The 27892-nt window shown below is 36.6% G+C and overlaps 1 protein-coding gene across 3 annotated transcripts in view; it reads right to left on the minus strand.

Annotated features, from left to right (window-relative positions):
- Positions 1-27892, minus strand: part of USH2A (usherin) — a 389400-nt gene that overhangs the window by 332905 nt on the left and 28603 nt on the right. For all 3 annotated transcript variants that reach the window (XM_075412995.1, XM_075412994.1, XM_075412996.1), the window contains exons 4-10: positions 19815-19950; positions 18575-18638; positions 15891-16185; positions 14400-14584; positions 11096-11317; positions 9692-9785; positions 258-453 (exon numbers count right to left, since the gene is read on the minus strand). In XM_075412995.1, coding sequence (XP_075269110.1) covers positions 258-453; positions 9692-9785; positions 11096-11317; positions 14400-14584; positions 15891-16185; positions 18575-18638; positions 19815-19950 — 1192 coding nt within the window. The remainder of the gene's footprint in view (positions 1-257; positions 454-9691; positions 9786-11095; positions 11318-14399; positions 14585-15890; positions 16186-18574; positions 18639-19814; positions 19951-27892) is intronic.

A 27892-nucleotide genomic window follows, 5' to 3' on the forward strand; every position in this document is an offset into this window, starting at 1 on the left:
GAAACTATATGTTCTAATTATTTATTAGAATGGGGTTTGCACTGATTTTATACAAGATTGGATCAAATTTCAGCGGTATTTTCCTTTTGCTTAAGTATTGACTCAATTGTAATTATCACACTATCTGGATAGTTTAAAAATGCATATACGCAAGAATTTATTGGAATGTCAGCCATTAAGTATTACTATTTACAGTGGACACAAGACTTAGCCAAAAAGTGACTGTGTAACAGTCCATTCTCTTTTGTATGACTTACCAGCAGTATTGTGTTGACAGTTATCACACACTCCACCGCTGCCTCTGTAGTATTCCTGAGGAAAAGGGTCCATTGCTAAGTCATAGTGACAGCTTACTGCATGGCTGTAACATTGACAAGGTTTGCAATTATAGGCATGAACTTGGTCACCTGATCGAAAAGGCTTGTCATTGTACAATGGCAAACAGCGATCACACTGAAAGAAAAAAAAATAATAGTAAGAAAATATTATTTCTTTACCTTACAAGAACACTATCATACTCTTTATATTCATGTTTTGTTCTACGTGTTTTCTCCAATTTAAATATTAAAAACATTGCTTTTAGACAGTAAGTGAGAAAGCATATAGGGAAATAACAAAAACATCTCTTTTTTCTTTTCTTATCTTTTTCAGTTACTTTAACAACAGATTAAAATCAAGGAAGAATAAATAAAATAGATACTCGACACAGGCTAACGTCCCGAGATTCAATATTTAGTTAAACCACTAAACATCCAAAATGGTGCCTACTGGGTTTGAGGCACAGAAGACATGTTCACCTAATGTATCCACTTGGATGCATTTTAAACAATGTCTGCTACTGCAGTTTGTAGTATTATAGTAACTGTAGTTTGTACAGTTACAATTTGACTTTGTGAGTGAAATAAAAGAACTCATGGCGAAATATGTGATGCTGTACAGAGTATATGAAATATCAGCACTTCTTAATGTGCAAATGTCTCATGAAATTTTCAAGAAAAAAATTTTAAACAAAATACACAAACCTCTACACATATTCAGTTCTGTGAAGTTATACTTTAAATACAACACCAATGCAATTCTAAGATATGAGGCACATTGTTTAAATAACCACTTTATCTTATTTTCTTCGATTCTTTTCAAATTTATTAGATACAAAGACTAATGATATCCAAGTACTTAATTAGCTTGAATCCAAACCAATAAAAATATTTTTAAAGTAGTTCAGGAGCACCTCAGAAGCTCATTTTTTATTTGGATGAACTCATAATATTACCTCCTAATCAGAGCTTTGTGAAGAATGTGAAGTTGCAATAATCTTCGGTTCATAATAAACTCTACAAAACTTCAAGGAGAAAATTTATTGTGCCCACTGGTTCATAAAGAACTAAAAACAAATTGGATTTCTGAAAGTTAATGAATGGATAGCATTTTGGACAATTACATTCTCTTCATGAAGAACAATACAATCAGGTTTTATGAAATTGGCTCAACGAATGTTGAGACTGGAGAGATGTTAGTTGAGACGAATTTTTAAAATTTAACTGGCATTACTGAAACTCCATTCCCAAAATACTAGTGCCTTGCTGGATCTAAGAAAAAAAAACATATTGCAATTATAATTTCTATTTTTCAGAAGGACTTTAAATGCTTCAAAATCCGTTGCTTTCTGTAAAGTATCTTGGCAACTTCTTTATTCTTAAGGTCCCGAAGAGCGCTTATCTTTCTTCATGTCTACTATTGCAAGCACTATTATAATTATTTAGGCCCAGTGTGCCTACATCACCTATATGCTGATCATTAGGAAACTATAGTGAAGTTTCTAAACTGTTTCACTCACAGTTGATGATGTACTGATGAGAAACAATCAGCTGTGGGTAAAATGAGAAACTGAATTAGAAACATAAGCTTAAGATAGTCTAAGAACTGCGGAGCAGTCACAACTCATAAAAAGGCAACTTGTGAGAGAAAATGAAAGAACAGGAACTTCTCTGCTGAAATTTAGTTTTAATAAACAAAATTAACAGTAAGAGGTATGATAACTATATCCACCGCACCTTTTTTGCAATCTTTTAAAAACAAAACAACAAAAAACCACATCACCACCACAGTGAGAGAAAAAGAGGTTTCAGGATGAAAGTTAGCTGGGCTTCACTTGACACCTTGAACTCTGACCTTTGTTTATCAGAAGAATCACTGTCTAATCATGATTAGCTCAGTTAAGTACACAGGGAAAGGCCTCGACCGTATCTGTTACACAAGTTACACAGCTTAAACTTATTCCAGTCCTTCGCTCATTCACATCCATCTTTTTTCTCTCTAGTCACTCCCTTTGTCCCTACGTCAAGGAAAATCAGCATTTCACAGCACCAGCAACATGAGACAAGTGTTCGTTCAGGCACTGCACAACTTGGGAAGTGCTAGAAAGAAACCCGAGCTCCCAGCCAAAACACCCCACGGACACAGCTTCCTCCTCACAGCAGAAATACATCCTCCTTGAAAGAAAACCACTACAGGAATAGCTACCTACCCGCCAGCCCTAAATTTCCATTTGTCAATGGCCAGACACATAGCTACTGAAAGCATTCATCATTTCGTTTCAGATTTAATCTTAGATCAGTTACTCATGCACACCTGTGCTAGCACCTACTGTTAAGTGACACACAAGCACTAAAGAGTAACAGATAGAAAGATGGCATTTGATTACATAGCACAGAGTTTCTTGAACTATCATGTCACTTGTTATATGGCTTTTAAAACTTCAACAAAACTTTTTAAAAGCCTCAGCAACACAAGCAGTCATTCAAAAGTTGATAATGACTGTGAAACAATTGCTGTTCCAGCAGTTGTCACACCTGTATGCATTAAAACCGTGCACTGGACTCTCACCTCATCCTCAACCTCCTGAGTTTGTCATACCTTTCTTAGGTTAAAAACTGCATTTAACTTTCAGACCTGCCATGTTTAACTTTCACTTTTGGTAGCATCATGATGTACATATGGCAGTCCTCAGGTCTTCATTCACCAAGTGTAAACTCTGCATTTGCCCAAAGCATAGTTATTGAGATTTTCAAAGGCTGAAAATGTTGAATGTTTTAGAACTTTCAATAATGTTAATTCTTGACAAAACAAGCCTTTCTCCATAACTGTAAAACCCACAAACATGCAGATGTTCTTATACTTAGTTACACCTAGGCCCTTCAGAAAATATGTTAAATACATGGCTTTCACTATGGACGGTATCAAACATCTCCTCTTGATACACAGTATCTGAACTGTTCACCTTCTGTGAAAACATTTTCTAAGAAAGCATTACATGGAGTCAGATGGTCAAAATACCTAGCTCATATTGGCCCAATGCATTAGTCTTAAATTATGATTAAGACCTTATGTCCAATAATGAACTCAGGATATTTTAACTAAATTATTACTAAAAACTTACCTTCTCAAATGTCCTAAATCCAGCGCACTTATGGAAAGATCACGAGTGAGTTTAGCCTAAGTCTTTATGTGCCAAGTTCCTTATTAGTCACTAAGAATGCTGAGGACAGTGCCTCTGAAGACACAGTCAACAAATATTCAAAGAAATATTTTCGAAGGCAACGGTAACAATACTTTAAGACTTGCAACAAGTCATGATCAACTAGAACCTTCTACTCCAACACTTAAAATATCCCACTGCTTGCCTCTGGGTGGCATCCTTTTTTTTTTTTTAAATGTTACGTTCTGTAGATTTTATTCCTCTTTTTCTTTTCCTAACCTGAGTAGGAGTTCCCATCTCACACCCCTCAAAGGTCAGTTGCAATAACCACTGTACATACACACCTATAATATACATGCTTCTATAATATACATATGTCATTAACAGTACACAGATCTAAAAATCTGCTAAAGTGATATCAAGATTAGAATGCCACTTTCTCAGGCATTTCAAAATGCTGTCTTGTCTTTGAAAAACTCCATTATGTGTGTCACCCAACCATGTTTACTTCTGCTGTCCTGTAAGTGATGACTATAATAGGATAGGTAATCACATACTACTTTTTCCTTCCTACAAGACACCAGTCTGTACCCAAATGGACCATATGATTTTACTCCATTTAGCTTGACTAGCCAAATAAATACGGCTTCTAGGCAATATCTATCCCAGTGTAGCTTAGCCCTGCTCTGATGACAGTTGTCTTAATTTTCCCAAAGCTTTTCCTCAGCACCCTCACTAGAGTATTTCACGATCTACCAAGACCGCATGTTAGCAGAGCTTTGAACCATATCTGTCTCTTGTGAACTCCCCAAAGACTCAAAAGCCTTAAACTCAAAGACTTCAACTCTAAAGCCAAGTTTTGTTAAAAAAAAAAAAAACAAAACTAGAACACTCTAAGCGACTCCAAGTGACTAAGGACGACAGAATAGAAATGAAGAGTGTCTTATGGGGTCCCACTGTAATACTCCACGTACCTTAAAAGGATGCCACTTAATTTTAGAAACTAAGCACAGCTGTAACAGATGGTTTACAAATACCGTATGTCAAATAACATTCTGAGAAAAGATGCTACACTGCTTTGCAATGGCAAAGTGACTGACAAAGAACATAAGATCTACTATTCCAAATGCCAGATTCCAATAACGGGACACAACTGAGATCTCAAACACTGGCACAGATGTCAGGCAGCATAAGATACATTTCTACTCTACTCCTCATTGATTTATGCTTTTTTAGTGAAGTTATACAAAGCCACACCAAGTCCTACGAAATCAAAGCGTATGCAACCACACTAATTCTGACAATCAGGCTGCTCAGTAAATTAATTCACACTTAAATTCTCCAGGACTAAAATTCAAAGCTATTTTAAAATGAGGCATCCACTCCATTTAAATCTCATTTAGACTCCAACCCTCTAGGACTTCTGTAAAATAAAAGAGAGGGAGAAGGTATGTTTCGCAGCTAATGAGTTTGGCATGTGCTCTGTTTTACCAAAGCTCTAACTTGCTCAGGATTTTCAATTGTAAGAGATCTTGTGTTTATGTTTCCCTCTTTCTACTTTATCTGTTTGGAATAAACCTCTGAATTCCATTCTCCTGTAACATTACAGAATGCTGTAGTCACAGTTACTAAGTATTCTAGCACTAATTTCATTCTTCTGAGGAAGCTATTGCATGGGATTTTTTTTTTTTAATAATAGTTTTAGTGGAGTAAAAGAAGAAAAAAACCAGATTAGCTAAGCACTTGGGCATTTCTATGGAATATGTGAAAAGTCATAGAAACCCAATAAATATATGTGGCATTATGATTTACAACAGCTACTTCCAACAACAGTGAAGCACCAGTCCAGTTGTATCTCAGTTTTCTTTCAACATTATATGAAATAAATATCCTGCACAGTGGATAAGCCCCTGAAAAAAATTTTCAGACTGGAACAGCCTTCTTAATTTCTGAGAGGCAACAATGACTACCATAATGCTCGTTGCCATCTGCCTGCCTCTTAAGTAAAACTTACAAACACCAGATCAAAATGTGTAAGGAATAATGACTTCACAATTCCTTCAGCATGTCATCACCTGTGCAACAAATCACAAGGTATCTGAGACTGCAACAAGTTCTGTCAGTATTTCAGCAATGCTTGTACACAAAGTGTTTTAGAAGCCCGGATCTTTGAACTGTGAAATTACACTAGTTTTCCAGGGATGTATTCATGGACGAACCCGTAACTTCCACAGACACATCAAAAGTTACTTAAAATTTTCAGGCAGGTAAGACTACTGGACTAGGTGTCTTTCTGCTTGCTGCTTTCTAAAGCTCCAGTCAACCATCTGACCGTCTGATTTCCTTTTTATTTATTCCGATATAACCAGCTTCCACCCAGGCCTATCCTCTGAATACCCAAATCATGGCACAGAGCTTACCAAAAAGTGCATTTTTTGCTAGATTGCTTGCTTCTGCAAGCCAGAACGTCTTTGTTATTGAGTGAACACTTACTACAGTTCATACTTACAGCTCCTCAAGTACTAAGTATCATTAATTCCAACATCTAACACAATGATACAGATTGACCTTTAACTAAGATTTAGATAGATTCTTCTGTAACAACACAAAAAGCCTTATTTATCCAATTCTTGGTAAATCAACAATGCCATACCCAGTTGTCAGACAGCATATGTTTAAGCCCATTAACTATTTGCATGGAAAACTCTGAAGACTTGAAGCCTTTACTGTATCCAGTGACCCTCTTACTTCCATACCCCCTCAAACATTTATCAGAGTTGCTTTATTTATTTTAAATTCTATTTTCCATTATTATTTCTATGATTATTCCTGTATATTTCGCCATTACCTTTCTCTATGAAGTTCTGTATGACTGATTTAAAGGAGGCTCTGAGGTTGTAAGGTAAGGCTGACCTTGTTTGATTGTTGTCTTTTTTTATGGGCTGTTTCCAGTTTTTCACGTGACATCATGGAAATTTTTCGAACATACTATTACTAATGTCTGTAAATTAGTCTTTGCATACAAATGTTACCAAAATCTGGACTCTGCTCTTGATTCCTCAGTTTCTGTTTGTAAGACAGAGCTATTTCCCAAAGCAGGACACAAGGCATTCACACACCAACTTGCAAACGAAGAAGCTGAACATTTTTTTCATGAGAGAAGTTCTGTGAGGATTTATTTCATCTTCTTTCTTAATCTGGTCCCTCTACCTCTGGAAGTCATTCTTAAGCATGCTGTTTTTTGCATTATCTCAAGTTTCACATATTTCTTCATCAAAACAGAACTCAAAAAATAAGAAATTCCATTTGATATGTCAAATTTCGTAACATGGAGATGCAAATAATTAAAGTAAGACTTCCATTGTAAAGAATTATGCAAATTTTTAGTTTCTGGTATTGCTTTGCTGCACAACAGCTATCCAGATGTATATGCCAGATAAATTCAAGATGCTAATTCTAGTTGTATACGTGTAAATGTGACAAGGACATACTCCACCATATGTTGAGAGTTTGTCAAGGTATCTCAGACTTCTGGTCCAAGATACCAAAAAAACCCAGAAACCTTCTTGTACCCTGCTCAGTTGTGGTGACTTACTCACTGCTAGTACAGGACAGAAGCTAAAAAAAGACTGTTTGCTGACAGTGCAATTTTTTCTCAAAAACATTTGCCCATACCTCTCCCCCCCGCAAGTTTATACCTGTAAAGTTCCTTCATCAAATGCTTAATTGAACCCCTAATAAAAATAATAACAACAATAATAATGCCTCATTCACTGGGGTGGGAGCCTGAGAAACATAGCTGTAAGTCTTAACAGACAGGGTTTTATCAATGCCATTGACAGCCAAAAAACAGGGCAGATTTTGGTTATGCTTTCAAGTTTTTGCCTTACAAAAAATCAAAACCTTTGAGCTGTTCAGATTTCATGTAAATCCTTGATAAAATTCAAAGTAATTAGTGATATATTTGCAAATATTAATTCTATTTTATTACTACTTCCACTTTACTTCATATTTAGTAGATACTGACATGTTCATTAAAGAATGAGGAAAATAATTAAAAAACTTCCTTATTCTATTCTGAATGAATATGGTTAATTCAAGCATTTCAGTTATATAGTTACAACACACACATGCTAAATCAAAAAAGTGACACTCACTGGAACAACCCATTAACATCGATAGAAAATATCTGATAAGGCAGATACATCATTAAAATGTATCTGGTTTGTTTTCACAAGGTAGCATAAGTCTTGCAAGAGTGCTTGGTGAACTTCCAGATCTTATTAAATATTTATAATTAATGCCTACAAAGTAACATTTCACAATGTGTGTTCTAATTAAAGGGACATTGTCAGTTTGAATTTTTTTTCTAATTTGACCCATCTGAAAACTTCAAATTTCTGTTTAAATCCCATTTGGACTGCAGATCCTACAATTCTTAAAAAACTAGAAAACTTCAATCCTCTATGAAATTTTTCAATGATCTTTCACATGATCATAGGCACAATATCAAATGCGCTCAGGTTAATGCTTCTTGCTCTATTCTGGCAAGCACAGACTACTTGGGGAGTTTTTGATATAAGATTAGTCTCCCCTTTGCTATCACTGTTGCTATTCTGTAACCCCCCCTTAATTTTTAGAAAGCCTATTTCCAAAAGGCATAAATGTAGCAAGGAATACAACATTTACTCACAACAGAAGTCTAACATTGGGTGGGATTCATTCCTTTGATGTAACTCATTCTTTCTTAACCTCAACTTCTTTTTTTTTTTTTTCTAGTAGATAAATAATTAATCTAGGGACAAAATATTTTCTATTATTCTAATCTCTCCTCTACATATTTCTTTAGAAGAGCATGAATTGTAACATACATCCCATTTGGTTCTCCCATGGCCAAGGATTATAAAACTAGTAGGAAAATAATAATTTTGCAACTTGATAAGTTTCTGTTATACACTACTCTTTACAAAAACCCTCTTGATTGAGAAATGCTGTTATTAAGAGCAGAGCAGAGCAGTAGTAAGAATATATTTTCTAGATTGCACCTAGTTTTTTTTTAATATTGCCTTTTAATTAATTTCAAGAAATTTAACCTCAATATCGACTATCTGAAAATAAAGAGCAGTAAAAAGTAATAATAAGGTTGTCCTTTTATGAGAACAATCATGTTGCTACTACAGATTATTTTAAAGATAACCAAACATCATATATGACTGTCAAAAAGTATGGGAAATTGACATTCCAGGTTGTCCTTAAATAAGTAAGTTCAAAGCTCAATTTTCAATGTTTTAAAAAGTCACTAGCCAAATCCCTGGTTTAGCTCAAAATAATTAATAAGACCCCCAAGAAAATAACTTCCAAATAAATATGTATGGGCTTATCTCAATATTTTCTTAACTGTGCTTAACTGTGCAAGAGACATTCAAAAATCGATTCCAAAATGTTTTTACTCTTCCTATCTTAGACACATTTTGTAAAAAAACTGCTTTAAAAGATCTTATTCTTAGCTGAAGTCAGAGACTGTGACCTATGGGTGTCCCAGGCACCTACAGATGTTACAAGTATCAAAAGATAAATCTATACTAGTGTTTTACCTTGGATTAGGCATGCAGTTTTGAAGCAAATCTCCAAATTTTCTGCATTTACTGTGCTTTGGTTTGCATCAAGCTGTCTTGGACTGCTCAAACTGTTCCCTTTCAAATGAAATAAATTGGATGCTGAACTCTTGGACTGTGCCTACTGTACACCATCTGCTGAATGGGTCTAGAGTGCATAGGACCAGGATAAAACTACTGTAGAATGGAAAAAAAAATAATCCCTGAAGCACATCTGCTGTGAATGTTGGGTCTTTGTTACCTTTTCACTCTACATATCATTTGCTATACATATTAGTTGCTACAGCAGGTAGAGTCATAGTCTGTATTAGACGCTGACAGTCTACATTCAGGTTTGCATCTAAAGTTTGAAGGGGGAAACAACAAGAAATCAAATCCCTGAACACAGGACTCCTAATGGTGAAATGGCTTCTGGTGCAGGGGTGGGGCAGGGCAGGAGGACAGTTTTGTGTGTGCTTAATACAACCCTGCTATGGAAAGTTTCCCTGTAACAGCTAGAACAACACTAACACACACACATACACACTCTTTCCCAGGACTAAAATCCCAATTTTGAGGCTGTTCACAGGTGACATAGACAGACAAAGGAGGGACTAACATTATTTCCTTCTGTATAGCTTTCATTGACGCACAGGCACCTATACGGTTCCAGAGCTGTGTCGCAGTTATCAGCATGGCCATGGCAATTACACCTGTAAGAACAATAGGTAGCAAAGAAGAAATTCAGACATGGAAACACATCTGTGCAACAATATATAACACGGTCACAAAGACAATTTTGTGTATTACATAGTCTGGTTCTTTATTAAGAGCAACATCTCCGAAGAAAATGTTGTTAAGTGCAGTAACCTACAAAAGACTACTTCACTCAGCGTAGTTTTAAGTATCAACAATTGCTTTCCAGGAAAATAAAAACCAGCACGTAGTAGAGCTACTGTTGTCTTATGTAATATGTAATGAAAACTATATTTCAGTATATAACATTAACATGTAAAACTTTATTAAATAAATGACAATTATTGATCAATATTTAGCCTTACAGTGTGGCTATAGTTTTTCAAGAAATCTTAATCATATCAAACATAATCTTCTAGTTTAACCCATTTTGATCTCAGTTAAATTGTCCAAATCTCACCGAAATAAAATCTTTATAGAGCATTAGCTAATAGGCAATAACCATCCTACTCTACCTGAAGGGCTGCTGTTCTGGAAGAATGGCACAGCTTTGCAAACTACAGCTGAAATTACTGTTACCTAGTCACCAAGATTGTAGCCGTTTCAGTAAAAGCATTATCACAACACATGTAAATCAACAATCAAAACATATTAGTAGTGTGGAAAATTTTAAGGTAAATGTGGCCTCTAATGGGGTGCTTCCTCTCAAAATGAGATCTCACTACCAAAATAATTTCAGGAATGATACTTATTAACAAAAATCTGCACCATACGCTTCTTGGAAACTATTTCATTGCCAAATTTGCATATTATTTACAGGGCATAATTAGTCCTTTCAGAAGGCAGCACACTTATATACAATAAAGTTGTCAGTCACAGATAATGTAACACTTTTACTGACAGCTGCCCAGTTTTAAATGGAAAACTACAGCTAAAACAAAGAATGAGTTCTGCATTAAGACTTAAAATTGCCATGTCTGGGAATCTATAATGAAACTTGGAAGAGCTACTTAAGTAAAGCAAAAGTCATGGTTTCAATCATAAGCCATTGCTTAGAGGCATTGGTAATTCCAAGGAAAGGACTGCTTTTGACAGATTTGTGCAATAAGTATAATTAATTTTAAAATAACATGTGAGCAAATGTTTTAAAAAAACAGTACACCAATCATTTCAAACTTGATGCACTGCTTCAGAACAAATTCCCTTCTCATTCATAAATGTAAAAGCAGAAAAACTTCATTAAATTTTAGGCAGGTCATTATATACTTCGCACAGCTGTATTAGTCAGAGGCCGTGATGGGTGGGGGAAGAGTTCCATAGCACCTACCTTCCACTGACTGTAACTTCATTAACTCCGTAGTATCTATGCCTAAAATTTACCCAAGACTCATTAGTATGATACTGGCCACGGAGATGAATCCTCACTTGTGTAGCTTTTACAAATTCTTGGAGAGATGGAGTATTGTAAAAATCTTTGTAACCAGGTCGTTGATTTGGTTCCGGGGTAAGAATACTAAAAGTTAGATTACCACGGGAATACGGTGTAAAGCTGTTTAAATAGAGAGGAAGACAAGTCAAAATCAAAATATCACATATTTTACAGATTCTATCTCCTAACACACTTTTTCTCAGAGAGAGGGTCTCCACTTCACTGTACATAGGGTTTTTTGTGGTTTCTTATGTCAGTGGATTCCCAGTCACCAGAATTCAAGCAGAGGGAAAGAAATGTCTCTATATGTCTGTTTTTCCCCAAACTGCCATGCTTTTCTCCAGACCCTAAGTTTCCAGTTAAAAGTAAAGCCTCTAAAAGGCAACTTCAAAATATGAATAAAGTGTGACTAATACAGTGTCATCTGCACTAAGTTTTCAAAAAATGTAACACAGTGTCTTTGAGAAACACAAGGAAATTATTCAGATGACTAAAACAATAAGTAACATGCCCATATTGTTAATTATATACCTACTAAACACATATAAAAACCATACAGGAACAATTATATTTTGAATTCCAGAGTCGTTGGACTGTATCATCTCCTTTGATGAGTGAGCAGTTAGCAACATACGCCACCTTCTAGTGAGTGAAGTGCAAGAGAATTTAATTGAATGTAGCAAGATTGAGAGTAAAACTGCATATGTAAGCCAAAGAAGGGGAAGGAGAGTCCTAAGAATTTGAATAAAGGCTGAGTAAATAAGTATATATAAACTGCACGTTTGCACAATTTGGCATGAATCATATATCATGTTGGTATATTTACTAGACAGAGTATAGCTATTAGTAGAACTTGTGTCTGCAAGAGGCAAGAATGCCTCCTTATTTGCACACCTACATGTCCTCATTATAAACAGGTATCCCATGGTATCACCTGGCACCTGACATACAACATTCAAAAAATGTAATTCTCCTCACTTCAAACTATCTCTGAGCTTCTGAAAGATGAGATTCGTAGTTAGACGAGGTCTGCTGAGTCACACTTCTCTGTCTTCATGAAGGATCTTTGAATGTACTGTGCCTCTATCCAGGTCAGTGCTTCACAAAAATCTCAGTGGAATACATCTCTATGCTTCTCTGAGGGATTTTGTCCCCTCTTCCTCCCCCCTTACTCCCCAGAAATTTAAATAAAGTATTTTTCTCCCGTGACATATATAGCTGTAATGGAAATGTTAAGACAGGTATGAATGGCAGAATAAAGATACCATCTTGGTATGGAAACACCAGGAGGAACAGCAGAAGGACTGTAATGCTGATGGCACCTAGATAAGCAGGTCATCAAGATCTTAGGACAGCTACATGCAGCTTCTCAGGAAACCAGGAAAACAGAGGAGAAGATAAAACACGGGTCAGCCAGTATTCAGACTAAGCAAAGATTCAAGCCCCTGACAGGGGGTAAAGGACAGTGAGCAACTCCTAACCTACAGAGGTGGTACAGGGTGAAGAAACAAAAACCTTAATCACTTTCATCTCCTAAAGGACACAAAAGAGTCCATTCATTACTAGTGTGTGGTCACCAAACCAAGAACCCTCAAGACATGGTAAGGATTTCAAAGCCAAGGTTACTTGCCTTCTATGTAAACCCAAGGAGTCTTGGTAGGCCACCAGGATACAAGCACACTGGTGTCTAAATTTGGACATGTCTTGGCACTTACAAGTATGTGGGTATGAGAGAGAGAGAGAGAAAGAGAGAAAGCAGTTTTGTTTTACAATAAAATCACTTTCCCCTCCTATAAAGTCTCAGCAAGGAGCTCTGCTTACACTGCTGGCATAAATTTGGAGCATTCCAACATTATCTTCTCTGTGAGTACACAGAATACTCACCATTACAGGGTATATTTCTTAGCTTTTAAACAAGGCTTTCTTTACATCAGCTGTATGCAAAAACATTCATTTGTACCACTTCCTATCATCATTTACAGCATAATCGAAGGGGAGAAACAGTGGCACTTACAAAGCATTTATGGAATCAGTTCATACTTTACTCCTCAGTTCTTTTTAGAAAATACACAAATACAGATTTCTGGGCTGAACAGGGCATTGCATCTCATCTGGGTTATTTATCCAAAAATGTCTGGCTTACTTAAGACATTTCCCTCCTCCTCTACCCTCTGCTCCAAGGATCAGCAATAAAGCTCAAAGTCCTTTGCTGAAAACCGGTGTAACTCAGATGACCTTATACTCCTCAGAATACTGAACTCCTGGAGAACAGACAAAGATGCTGACTCTTGAAAAGTCTTAGGAAGGTAGCAAAAGTGCTACAACAAAAAAAGCAAAATGCCTACAGCACCTGATACCATATTTTCCGACTGATTTCCAGCCAAGTACTAAACAAGCCTAATATTGACTTGCATCTGAAATCAGGCAAGAGATGCTGCATTTGAATATATGTAGTAGTATAAAATTCATATATATATATGTACTTAAACGTGCGTGTGTGTGTGTAAAATTATAACAAATTAACTATCTATTATATATGTTATACACTCTATTTATAAAATGTATATTGTATGTATGCTTTTAAATGCGCACATTAATCGTCTAGTAAAAGGGCTTGCAACATGTTTCTAAATGGTAATGATCCTTCTCATCCCCCCAAGTTTATTTATGTTCTTGCTTAGAAAGATTAGAAAGCTTCAAGATACAATTTCAACTCATTTCTTACATGTTTTGCATGATTAGTAGTAAGGCTGAATGACTGACTTTTGTACTTAAGTTTGGCCTCTCTTCTAAGCTTCCAACCAAGCTGCACTCTCAGATATCAGAAGGAATACTTTCACATTCACTAGACAGTTTAAAACAGTTATATGAGTACCTTTCTCCACTCTTCCTCTGAATGTTCTGTAATTCTACTGACACTAGGCCCCCAAAACACAAGCATGTAAAATTTCAAAAGTCTAGCTCAAAAATAACAGAGGAATCAATTGTGTCACATTGCTCAATGTCTGAAATCTGATAAAAATGACAGATGATCTTTTAGCAATCTTCAATCGAAGGATCAGATTTGGGATCTTTTATATACTCAGCAGCCCATAATAAATGAGTATACCAAATTAAAAGATTCTGTCTCATTGGGACATAGAAATGAATTGTGTCGGGATGTTCAAAGCATCTGTATTATGCAGATAATACTCATTCATACCTAGGAAGCTGAAGACAGTTGACAGAGTCTGGTTTTTCCAGAGATCCATTATTATCCATTCCAAAAATACTGCAGTTTTTAGCAAAATACTGCCAGTCTTCCCAGTTTAGATCATCTCTTTTTTTCCTTTCAATTCTTACTGCTTCAGGGTGTGGGCTAAAGAACTGCAGTATAATATAGAATACCTATAAGAAGATAACAAATTTATAAACCAATATGAATGGCTAAGTTGTAAAGCAATGAGAATCTAAACTTTTTTTTTCCTTGTGACAATATAGTTTGCTTTACCACTCAGACAGAAAAAGAACCAATATCTCAGTTCAGATACTTCCAATGAAAAACAAAGACAACCTTCTTTGTTAAACAAGCTCTTTGATCTCTCACACAACTGAAGTGTTGAAACAGAACTCCACTGCTTCTTGAAGATCATTTGAAAATGCACTACAAAGTCACATCCATAATTTTTTACAGTAGTATTATTTTGGCAAAAATGAAGGACATAGCTTTGTGTTGCCAAATATTTGATGACATACAATTTGATCATACCTGTCTGATAACAGTTAAATTTAACTTTTTTTTTTTTTTCAGATCTCCCTATTTTTAGCTTGGAAACTCATCAAATACCCTGTATTGTATTAAAGAGCACTTCCTCCAGCATACTGCTTGTACAGAAATGTGTATGTGTTAAATAAGCCGTCTTAGAACTTCACAGGCATTTGAACATGCTTTTAACTAAAGGACTAATTCTTACTTATGTAGTCAAAAGCCATCGTCATATTCTTTCCCTTCTCCCCATTAACGACAAAAAATAAAAAAATATAAGCTAGCAAGAATACATGGAAATTTGTTATAGCCCCAATTGTGAATGCAGCCTCACTACTGATATGACCCTCTTCTCTTTCCAAGACATCCTGACACTCTTCATCTGCATAGTGGAGTGTTAGGGGCAATCTGGCTTCTTCAGGAACCTTGCCTGCTTATTGCATTCTCCTTCTATATTTCTCAGGAAACTAAACTACCACCTCCAGAACATCTACAAAACAGAAATCCCCTCTGATATGTCAGTGTGATGAAGATACATTAAATTGCATTTGACTGCAGTCAGCGTTCTACCAGAAGCTATAAAACAAGCACCTCAAGTTTTAACAGAAATCAAAATCTAAGTTGAAATTTACAGAAGTGGAGTTAAAAGAGAGCAACCAATTTCTACATATCGGTGTCTTCACATAGGATATCCACACTGGGATATCAATTCTAGATTACAGCTTGTAACAACAGCCAAGGCACATCAAAAGAGAATGACAAGAACCATAAGGCATTTTGTTGCATTTTGCATTGTTTCACACTGATAAAGGAAGTTTTCTTCCTGTTCTCCTAAGGACAAAGCCATAAAGCATAAGGTATAAATTTTCTCAAAAGTATAATAAACTGTCTACAAAAATCTTTTCCTACTTTTGGTTTAATAAATAGCAAATGTAATATTTTCATTACCTGATACTGTCCATTTTGTAAATCTATTGTGATAGAAACACCATGATCCAGACCTGCAGTATTAGCAAACACAGATGAAATCCAGGTGGTCCCAATGTCATCATCATTGATGTAATACAGAGGATGGGCTTCTGCATCCAGCCTCAGCACTCTGTCATTAGTGGTATCATCCGCACCATTAGGAATGCAGTACCTCTGTATCAATGGGTGTACCCGGGGATGACTTCCAGGACAGCGGCAGTCAGACTGGGTATGTAGATGAGGAAATTTTCCAGAGAATACTTCCAAAATGTCTCTGTCACAGCATATGAAAAAGTAATCATATACATGATAGAAAAGAGCAAGTGCCACATTGTGCCTCTAGGCTCACAGATTAACCAAAAATTCAGCTTAGATTACAGTAGAAGCCCTAAAGGCCTGGTTTCATCTCACATAAATGGAGCAATCAGCTAGGAATCAGGCCAGTCAGGGTCCCTACGTAATGAATGGTAGGCAGCAGGCACCTTCAGAAGGTGTCTATGAAGAAGCACTCTGGAGTCATTTTCATCGCTCCACAGACGTACATGGAGCTCCACAGACATATATGGAGCCAAGCAAAATTAGCTCCTTGTTGGGGTGCGTGTCTAAAGGTAGGTAGGATGAATCCAATCCTTAGACACAAAGACAAAAACTCTTGATGTCTTCTTATGGTATCATGTCTGACTCCGATCACTGATCTGGACACTGTTCTCAAGCATACCATAGGATTGGCATATCACCTTTAACCATAGATGAGATGACTGTTTGCACACAAAATCCTTCAAAAACACCAGCTTTAGAAATATCACATTGCACCTTAGAAAACCTAGATAGAAATATTTTCGCTTTTAACTAACTTTAATACAAATGCCTGCTTCTTTAGCTGCCCCAGGCTGTGATCACTCTTGTTGCTTCTTACAGCCCACGCCAAACCCATTGAGTCACTTTAATTCCCTCTGACATCAGCAACTGGAAGAGATACATAGATAGGTAGGTAGGCAAGAAGACAGATGTGTGAACGACATGGGCAGGTTACCTAAACTTTTATCTGCTCATCTCTGGTGTAACAGAAAGGTTTTGTGGCCCTGGAAGGTACTGAATTCCTAAATTAAAAACCTCTTACATTTCACATTTTCCTGCTTTATCAGTAAGAACATAATTATTGTATATTTATTAAGCAAATAAATACTTGCTAGCTGTCACTACAAATTCCACAGAATCCAAACTTACAGGACCATTTAGACAGTCATAGATTTAAATTATTTCATATGCAGGCAAGGCTTCCTTTCGCAGTTTATCCCAGATAAACAATTTGGACCAAGTTATTTGTGGATAGAAAACTACATCTACAAAGACATCCTTAGGTCACATCACTTTGTAAAACACCTTATCTTTCAATATTTAAACTTTATTCATTTCACTGACTCAAACTGTAGTTCAAAGGACTTGACAAGCATTGCTCTGAAAGAATACAACCAACATGATTTTCATATAACTTGGAATTCAGATTCATATTAATGCTTTAAATTCACAGAAGCTCAGTTCATCGTAATATCCTGCAGACAGCTGAGCTCCTAGGAAACTGCTCTATATCTTATTGAAAGACTATCACTAAGTAGCCTAAAGGTCTGCACTCATGAGTGTCATTGTGCGTAGCCTACCCAGAAGCACCATGCAGACAAATAGGACCTGACTACTTCTGGCCAGCTTGAACTGACTAGATTAATCCAGCATGAGCTGGGTAACAAAGGTAACAGCTCTTTGTAATGCGCTAGGAAGGGAGGCTGGAGGGCAGCAGAAATTGCAGTGGCAACTGTAATTTGGCTTCAGGGATGCAGGAAATCAAAGCAATTGCCCAGGGCTATGTGGGCTGAGCTAGCGAAGTCATTGGCAGCTTATGGTGACAGTCTAATATAGAAAGCAATGAGCAGTTAAGACAATAGCACCTCTGGGTAGGAGGTGTGTGCGTGGGGTGGGGGAAGCATCCAGAATACATGACATGGATGTCTGACACCATGGGGAAGCTGAAACCAGAGGAAAGGAACTGCTACGCACAGGAGCCAAGCTTGCAGCCACCATGCCAGCACGCTGACCAGTTGGGAGTGCCTGTCCTCTTCACTTGGATCATGAGTATTAAAGTGGTCTAAACTGGACTGGCCCGCTATGCTTCCTTCCTCGCCCCACAGCTTACATGGAGGTCTGGGAAAGCTTGGCAGGTCTCATATGGCAGCACTAAGGTTATCAGCACATGCTATTATGTCAGAATTATGAGTTGATAACACCTAGATAATTTATAAGCATTGAAATCTAGCAATCGGATCTACTCTCTGCAAGAACACTTACTAAGTCAGGTTGTGACAGGTACAACAAGGAAAGCACACATTTATTACTGAGAGTTGAGTTTTACTACATATATATTACGTATACTAGCTATATTTAAACAACAGTTCAAAAGTAAAACACATTAAATTGTTGAATTTATTTTAATTCAAGATTTTTTAGATTAAAAGTCATCTTTAAAATGAATTTCAGTAAACTACATCACCATAAGCAATCAACTAAAGGAGACACCAGGAAAGCATTATACTTTAGGAAATAACCATATTGTTATCTATTCTTTGTTCTCATCACACTTCTAGTTTTTTACAAAACTAAAGGTTCTTTACCTGTTTGTAAGTGCCACTGGGTAAAATCGAAAATCTTGCATTCTTCCAACAAATTGCTCTAAACCTAAGAAAATATACTATAAATAAGTAATCCATTGACCAGAAGGCAGCTTTGCACTGCATGAGAACACTTTTAATTCAGTACTTCGAGATCTCTTGCACAATTACCCCTCCTGAATGAAACCATCTTGGACCTGGACAAAACTATAGAGGGCAGTGACTTAACTTTTTTGATAAAGAAGAATGATTTATAATAACTTTGTAAGAACATTTTGTACCTATCTCTTTTCTGATTAGAGAGGTGGCACAAGGATCGGCTCATTAGACAGAAGTAATGAGCCAGTCCATGTGCCACCTCTAATTAGAGAAGAGATACAGTAGGTACAACTGTACCTATCAATTTATACAATAAAGACAGAAAGCATTTTTTAAATGTTCCTTTCTTTTATACATTTATTAGTTATTCAGTATTCAGAATCAAAATCACAACAAAACACATTTCCAGATACAGCCTTTAGAAATGGGGCACAGAATAACTCTCTCGCCCAAAGTACAATAAAGTTGTTTAAGGGACATATAGCTATATTCAGGAGTCAGCTTCAAATTCTGCATGTTTCTGAACAGCAATAGTCAGTGTTCTTGCATCTGCAGAGCCAAGAATTTGTGGAGAGCAGCAAAACATCCCCCAGCTGTTCTGCAATAATCATGCCATAGTACACACAAAATTCTAGATGTAGGTGAAGAGTAACACTATCAGGCATTACTAGAGGCTGAGGGGTTCTCATTCTGCTAGTCATTTATGTGAGTACTGATAGAACCGAAGAACTTGAACAGCCAGAAGTCTTCAGCTCTATTCCTGATTCTGGAGAGGAGTGTAGTCTAGCGGCCATGCACAACCGCGTTCTGAAACAGTTTCTTATTTTTACTCAGAAAAACTATGATAGGAAATAAATGGAATGTGTCACTTTACAGACCTACATTTTGGAGAATGCAGGTGAATCTACCTATATGCACTAATACATAGAATAAATTAGGAACCTGCAGGATCACCTACCAAACTTCTCTCTCAGCCAATCTTTTGGGAAAGCTAATTGTACAGTAAAAATTTTCTCCTGCAGGAAGATATTACTTCTCAGCATATAGATAACTTAAAATGACTCACATACTTTTTCTTACCCATATCATGCACATCTTATTTTCAATATTCTAGTGCATTCCACTAAAATACTACAAGATTTACCTGCGAAACTTTGTCCAATTTGCAGTGTACTATCAGCATCAGTATCTGCAACTGTTCCCACAAGAGTCCTTGAATCAAAAGGTGTGTTGTCATCTTCCCAGCCATTCAAGAAGAAACTAATTCTGCTGTGATGCACCTATAAAATCAATGCAAACAGGCAAACATATGCTTCATTATGCAATCACTGATTTCTCTATACACTGCATCTATCACTGATTAATCGTTAACATTACTTCAACCTACTTGCTGTGTGTCTTTATTTTCAGTGCCTACCGAAAGTAGATGATGATACCTCTTTTTGGTCTGTCCATTAGCCATCCAGTTAATAAGATCATCACTCAGATGCACAGAGTATAACACTTCTACAGTGGTTAAATCAAAGACTCTACGGTACAGTGATCTGGTGGGGAGGGGGAAGAGAGGAAAAGGAGAAGGGTCTGTTTCACAAGGTACGAGGCCAGTTACAGCTACATCACCACTTCAGGCCATGGGCACACATGTATGAGAAGAGTTCTGACAGCTATATAACATCAGCTCATACAGGCCTCAAGGGGCTACCTACCACACTCAGGATAACCAAATGCAGCATGTTGCAGCCAAGCCTCACAACCCTCCAAAACGCCTCCCTAACCCCAGCACGTATCTTTCTACAAGGGCTAACCCCAGCACGTATCTTTCTACAAGGGCTGAAGGGAAACGGTATAGGAACTGGCTACATCTGCTTTACACCCACTGGGTAATTCCTTTACACCAAGGGAACCCTTGGCTAGGAATAAGCACTCAGCCAGCACCCCAGGGTACTGTTTCCTGCAAGCGTTCCCTTCCCTGCCAATTCATTTTAAATTTGAGCTAACATTCATAGAAATACTTTATGGCATTCTCCCAGCTCCACAAAGTCACAAGATGCTGAGCTTTTACAAAGTACTTTTTGCATTAAAAATCCTCATGTTTGGGTCACATAAAATTAGAAAAAGTTTAATCATATGGGAGTGCCTTTCAGCCTTACATTTTATGAAATTCAATACTTATTTAAAAATACAGGCACATACAAAATGAAAACTGAAGGCATTGTGGCTACAGTCAGCTTCCCATTAATGAAGTTAATTATAGAAACTAAGTTCAATTTGTTCAAAACTTTTGAACTCTGTTGAATGGTTTACTGAATAATGTCCTTTATGTGTTTTATTTGTAAAACGAAAATTACTTGATTTTTAGCAATATTTAGCTTGCATAAGGCTTATTTCACAAGAGCTTGGTAGCCTTCAGATTTTGAAACATCGTTTTGTTGTTGCAAATTTACAGAGCATTATTTCCATTTTGCAGATATGGATGCCTGGTGAATTGTGTCTACAGAGGCCAAATAAAACCAGAGTGCTTTAGTCTGTCTTGATACCCACACTAATCAAAACAAAATAAACCTGGAATGATTGCTTCCATAAGAACAATATGTATGTGAGAACAAACAGAAGGTTTACAAGCCAGAATAATTTGTTGCAAAGAGGAAAGCCAGAACCTGAAAAAAAACCCCAGTTCTAAAACCACAACACTATTCCACCAATAAAGTCTTTTAAATTTCAGACCAAGATAAACGGACACAGCTATCTGTAAATCTGAGCTCAGATGATCAGCATCAGTGCCTCAGGCAACATGAGTCTATCTGTATTTTAAGAAAGAAAACATGAAATGAGATGGAGGTTTTTGTATGGATTTTTTTTTTATATTTAGCCTTCACACAAAATTGTAGAGATGAATTTTTCTCCTTAAATTGCACTTTCAAACATACGCATGCATGCTGAGCTTTATTGCCATTTCCAGATTCAGTCAATATTTCCCAAATTTAGACAGGAATATTTATTGCTCTTCCACTGATGGAAATTTGAAGGCTATTATCATAATTACTAAGCCTTGAGATTTGTTAAAAAAGTTATTGCATATGAGTTTCACCACTCAAAATACATCTCTCCATTTCAAATTATCTTTTGTGTTGACACATCAATGACCTAAATACAACAGTTTTTTATTTAATTTTAATTCAAAGCCCTCTAAAGATCCGATGCCCTATTTGCAAGAGCCTGAGTATATGGGTATATGGTGGTTACATTGCATTTTCTTTCTGCATCACATTTTTTACAGCCTGTTACTGTCATTTGGTGTTTGACTGTTATCATCATAAAAGACACAGGCTTTTCTACTTTGTTATTTGTAGCATTATCTCATGTTTTACAACATCTTTGCACAACATGCCCGCACATGAAATATAACTAGTGAAAAGTTCTCAGTGGTATTAATGCATAAAAAAGAATGTGGTTCCATCTCTACTGTCTTTACCCAGCCAAAAGCTGATGAACAGCCAATTTTCCTTTATCACATTAGCACAGCCATGAGGGAAACACATTTGTTCTAGTCAGCTACACTAAAGATACTATTACCAATCTAACATATACATGTTTTATATCAGCAGTATTCTCAGAGTATGAGGGAGCCAACAATATATTAACACTAGCATGACAGTTTATTTAAGAAAAGAAAATTGTCTCTGTAGAGGGACAGAAGTTAGAAATGTATGGCTAAAGCTCAGTGTCACTGGTCTAATAAAGGTAATAATTCTTAAGCTTTCTTTATAGCAGGTAACACTCCTGTGGCAGCTCTGTCATATCATTCAAATAAAAATGTTGTCTTTTACAAGTTTAAGAGTACCTTTATTTTCAGTCAGGTATGAAGCATGTTACCGCTTTCCTGTTTTCACTGTAAAACATTTGTAAGTGGAATTCAGAAAAGGGCTCGCTCATCCCCACCAGCTCCTTGCAAACCTACTGTCTCAGCTGCAGCTTCTGCAGGACCCGATTCTGCCTCCCCCAGTGGTAAGCAAAATGCTCGCCTTCCTGCACCCTCACTAAAATCAGTGGGACTATTTCTGACTTGAGTAACAGAACTGGGCCCTAAATGACCAGGTATTTTTACTTGTTGAAAATAGGTGACTAATGACAATTTTAAATCTCCCTCCCCCCTCCCCCACCACCAATCTCTTTGTATTAAATAGGATTTAGAATAGTTGGGTTTAATATAGCACATCCCCAAGGTAGCCCTAAGCACTTTACAATGCTGAATTGGATATCAGTAGTGCAGTGACTGTGTAAGGCAAAGGCAGCAGTCATTATGCATTTGGCAGTAGCTCAATGTAACGATCCCCCTGCTGGTTATTAAAGGGGGTATGAATATCTGACATGGGAAGAAAAGTGTAGGAGGGAAACCATGTGTGGTATAAAAAAATCCCAGCGGCTCTCCGCTGTGGGAGGAGAGGAATGTCTCAAAGTTTGGTGTCAGTTTAGACTAAGCTAAATAAGAAGGAAGGCTGGAACCGAACCTGCTGTTTGATGTGGTTATTTAAGGTCTTCTGACCGTTAGCACTAAATTGCATACAATGCCACGGAAATAAAATATGAATTTCACTCCTGACTAGGACAACAGGATTATTCTTCTGTTGTCTTTATCAATAACATTCTATAGGAATTTGCCCAAGAGAGTAATAGGAGATGGGTGCGAAAGGCTGGCCTCATGGTTGCGCAGAGCCTGGGACAGACCAGAAGCCTGGGACATCAGCGCTCTAATCCCAGCTCTAAAGCCATCTCTCCCTCCCATGCTTCCCCATCTGTCAGATACTTAGCAAATCACCTCACAGAGAGGTGGCAAGGATTAGTTACTAAGATAAATTCACTCTGCAACTACATTAGCCTCTGCCAATGCAGAGCGTAGTACCAATCCAAGCAATGGAAAATCCATTTGATGGTGAACTGAGATGGTGAAAGATATCCACAATCTCTCCTCTAATAGCATTCTTGTTATGATCCAGAAAAGTTTCAAAGATGAGAGGTGCTGGGCCAATGAGCTGACAGGCAAGTTCCTTCAGTGCATCCCAGATGAAGCTCTTATGGTCCTCAGTCACAAGCAAATTGACCATCAGAGCCAGCAATACCAAATTCAACCACTTCCCACCTAGGAAAAATTCGCTACCCTGTGGGTCGCTGTAGTGTAGAATGCAGGAGGACACACTGAAGCACAAGCTACTGCTTATAAAATGAGATAGAGACAGAAAAGGCATTACAACTGTTTATTTTCTCACTTAAAGACCTGTGCTACTCAGAACCTACCCACGACAGAACAATTAAATTTAACATGAATTTTGCCACTTGGTTTGGATCAGGCAGATCTGTCACGTAAACAAAAGCCAGTATTTTCCTGTATTGACTGCAAACAGAAACTTCCACTATACTGCAGTAATCTGTTTGGCAAAAAAGAAGCATCACAACCGAATACTGCACTTCAGAGCAGCTGAACTGGCTAAGACTGAGGGATGAACTGTGGCAAAAAAGCAGAAACAGGGGAGCATATAGAAGCAGAATAAGTACATATGATACTGCTCTTGAATACTCTTTGAACCTCAGACGACCAGCAGCTCAGAGACTTCATCAGCCAGCCATGGTTTCTATACATTTAGTAGCTTTTCATGGATTTCTTTTGCATGATTTTGTATAGCTGCTCCTTGAATGAAACCTTCTTCCCCCAAAGGCACCCCCTATATAGATCGATTCAAGTTTTTTCTTTCTCTCTTTTTTTAAGCTTTGAACTGTAGCCTTACCTATAGTTATAAAGTATGATGGTATAATAGATGTATAAAAAACAGATATAAATAAACTAATAGGTATAATGAAAATATTTAGTATTTCAATAAAAAAATATCAATATGCTTTTCAAAAAAATGTAACACTCCATTAACACAGAGGTAGAACACATTTTAGATACCAAAAGACACACTTCTATTCATTCTCCTTTTTTGAGTTGCAATGGCACTTTCCAAGTCCACTGCAATTTGGAGGAATTCTGAGACCCCCATCTACAAAGTTTTGGTGTTCAGGTAATAACATACACATGTAGTACATTGCAACATATATGTGTGATATCTGGCACATTTAAGCAACACACATGTCTCCTTCACACGCATTAATCATCCTATTATCAAAATGTCTTGTTACATACATACAAGGACAACTGAGACAATTTGAGTCTTTTTCACGTAGAACTGAATTGCATCATTTCAGCCAAAATAAATGAAGTTAAATAAGTGAATTCTTCTTCAGTGGATGCTATGATTTTTTTTCATCAGTAAGATTTTTCCATTAAAAATAAGTCCTAATATTAATACTACCCACATACGTTGTACAAAATTATTTCTATTAAATAAGATAGGAAAGAGAGGCATGGAAAAGAATCATTTATGTTCCATTAGAAAATAATAAAGAATACTAAATATACCATAGCAGACCTCAAGATCACTAGCCAGAGATCAAAACTCCACTGCACTAAATGACATACAACTAACAGATGTGGTAAGCTCTTCCCCAAATGTTTTAGGATTTATAATTATTATATGTTTCAAACACACACCTGTTATTTCCTAAGTACACTCTTTCGCTTTATGTTATCTTTCCTATCTCAATATTTAAGGCATGGCAAAGATTTATTAAAATATTACAGATAAATTAAGGGGAGTTATTTCAAGACAACATTAATCTCTTCTACTGGTTAAATATACATTCTTTTTACTCTTCTTCATCATAGCTTCTAGTAACCATAAAATAAAATTTAATCTTAAAGTTTCTTCTCATTTTCTATTATTCTAATAACTAGATCACAGTGTTGTCTAGCAAGACAGATGAAGAAACCAGATGGATTTCATCCTAGATTTGCAGGCCATAAATGAGGAGTTCCACAACAGAGAGAACTCTGGCAACAAAAATCAAAGAAAAAAATCTTTTCCCGTCATTCAAGCCAAATGATACCAACCCTGGCCTATTTAGTTATCCAGCCAACTTAGCGATGGCAAACACTTCAACTGTAACTTCAGCTCTTAAGGCTATTTATACCATCAAAGAAAGCCTCAGATGGCAGGGGCAGGAATGACCGACACACATAAAACAAGGACAATGACCAGAAATTCATATTCAGCTAAACACTAGGAAATGGAATATATTCCAGTACATGTAATGGACATCACTGTTTTCAAATAAGATGAAAAACAATTAGTTTGGGGATCTATGATATGTACCAGTGAACAAAATTATTCCACATATAAGGTACCTGCGAACTAAAATTAAAAAGAAAAAACGACACAACAAAAACAACCCAACAGGCAAGCTAATTTTCAGTTAAAAACATCAATTTAGCTAGCTGCAAATGCAACCTAAATTTAAAAATTAAATATAAACTAAAACATAAAGCCTGTTTCTCAAACATGAGAAAACAAGCAAATTCTCCTCCAAATAAGTGAACACAAAATAAACTGTAATAAAAGTCAGACAAATCTGTATAAGTTCATCCTTTAAATAGACTCTATTTGCATAGCAAGAAGTTACTCAGAAATAGAAATAATTTTATTATTATAAAGAAGTTGATACACACTATGAAGAAATTTCAAGTGTTTTATGAAGAACAACTAGGTAGCTACACAATTTACCTGTACGGCATAAAAAAAATGATGCTTCATTTATTTTCCAGATCAGCAAACTGACAGAAGTGGCCCCTCCCCTTGGTTGCTATAAAAGCTAAAGCAACTCCAGAATCAATAAAGTTACACAGGCTTTACAGAGATGTAAATGAAAGTAGAAGTTAGCATAAATGATTTGCTTAATCATTCAGAAATAACGAGGAATCAGACATTATAAGAAATCAGGAGAAGTTGCAACTCATCCAGCTCAAAAATTACTACATAATGTACCATTGCAATTGCTTACCATCACTTAATTTGGTATGGTTCTTACAAAAGTTGCTACCTAAACATAGCTTGCTATCAATTAAAATAACCAATATTCAGAAAACCTTTTTTTCTTCTAAGCGTATTGCAGATTTGTTGCATCACGAAGTTTTTCAATGAGTTCATTCTACAGAAAGAGACAGTGTATTAACACATTTTCTCCCAAGGTGAGAAAACAGATTAAGGTTATGACCAATATGACAGGCCTGTGGCTTCCCTGAATACTTTAATAGAGTCAACAAATCAACAGTGGTCACTGATGACAACAGATGAGGGAAGACAATAGATGGAAGGAGGGGAATTAGCAATGCTGCTATAATGGTCTAATCAGAAACTTGAGCATAAAAATCTTTTTCACCTTCAACCTGCCTAAATATGTTCTTTTTGCCTGCTCATATAAAGATATACGGCATATTCTACCACTGAGGGACTTGAGGGTTCGTATCTTTACTCTATGAAAGCAGGTGTGAAACAGAAGCATAACAGTTAATAAAAGATACAGTAAAGGGTTTTTGCACAGCAAGGAGATGAGACATACATAGGTATGTATTTCGGTATTTTCTTGCATAATTGCAAATCTTGCTGAAGCTGCAGTTACAAAGGCTTCCACACAACTTTAATATTTCCTGAGTGAATTTCTGTAAAAAGGAAAGGTCAGTGATACAGACTTCAGCAACACAAAGTGGATGAATAGAATTTGGGGGAACACACAGGATGAAACGATTAGCATGAACCCAAGTTTACTTTCAGCTGTGACTTAAGCAGAGCTAGTGACCAAAAATCACAATGCTGCATTTTACATATTTTTAAAAATCTGGGCGCCTATGTGCCCCTAAACTGATGCATCAGAAAAAACAGACAACCTTCTGCCACAATTCAAGACCTTCCTCCTCTGAAAAAAACTGCAGAATTTACACATCTTGAACACCTATCTCAAAGGCTCCTCCTTTCCTACCCCTCCAGTTCTGCCTTAGTGTTCTTATTTTGCATTACTCTACTAACTTTTATTTCTCCTTTTTAATCTAGTACACTTACATTTAGCTTTTTTTAACAAAAAAACACAAAAAATATAGAAAAATATAGAGAATACAGGTGGAAGCAGATTCTATGCCCCCAAGGACTATTTTTCTCAAAAGTTAAAACAAACCGGGAACAAAATAAATGGTTTATCCTGAACTTCCTCTACTCCTCCCAAGCCTTCAGGTAGTCTCTCTGTCAGCCACCTTATGACTGCTCCAGAAAATGAAGAAAAAAATATCTCAAGATGCAT

The sequence above is a fragment of the Opisthocomus hoazin genome, chromosome 2 (assembly GCF_030867145.1).
Source record: "Opisthocomus hoazin isolate bOpiHoa1 chromosome 2, bOpiHoa1.hap1, whole genome shotgun sequence".
NCBI classification, from domain to species: domain Eukaryota; kingdom Metazoa; phylum Chordata; class Aves; order Opisthocomiformes; family Opisthocomidae; genus Opisthocomus; species Opisthocomus hoazin.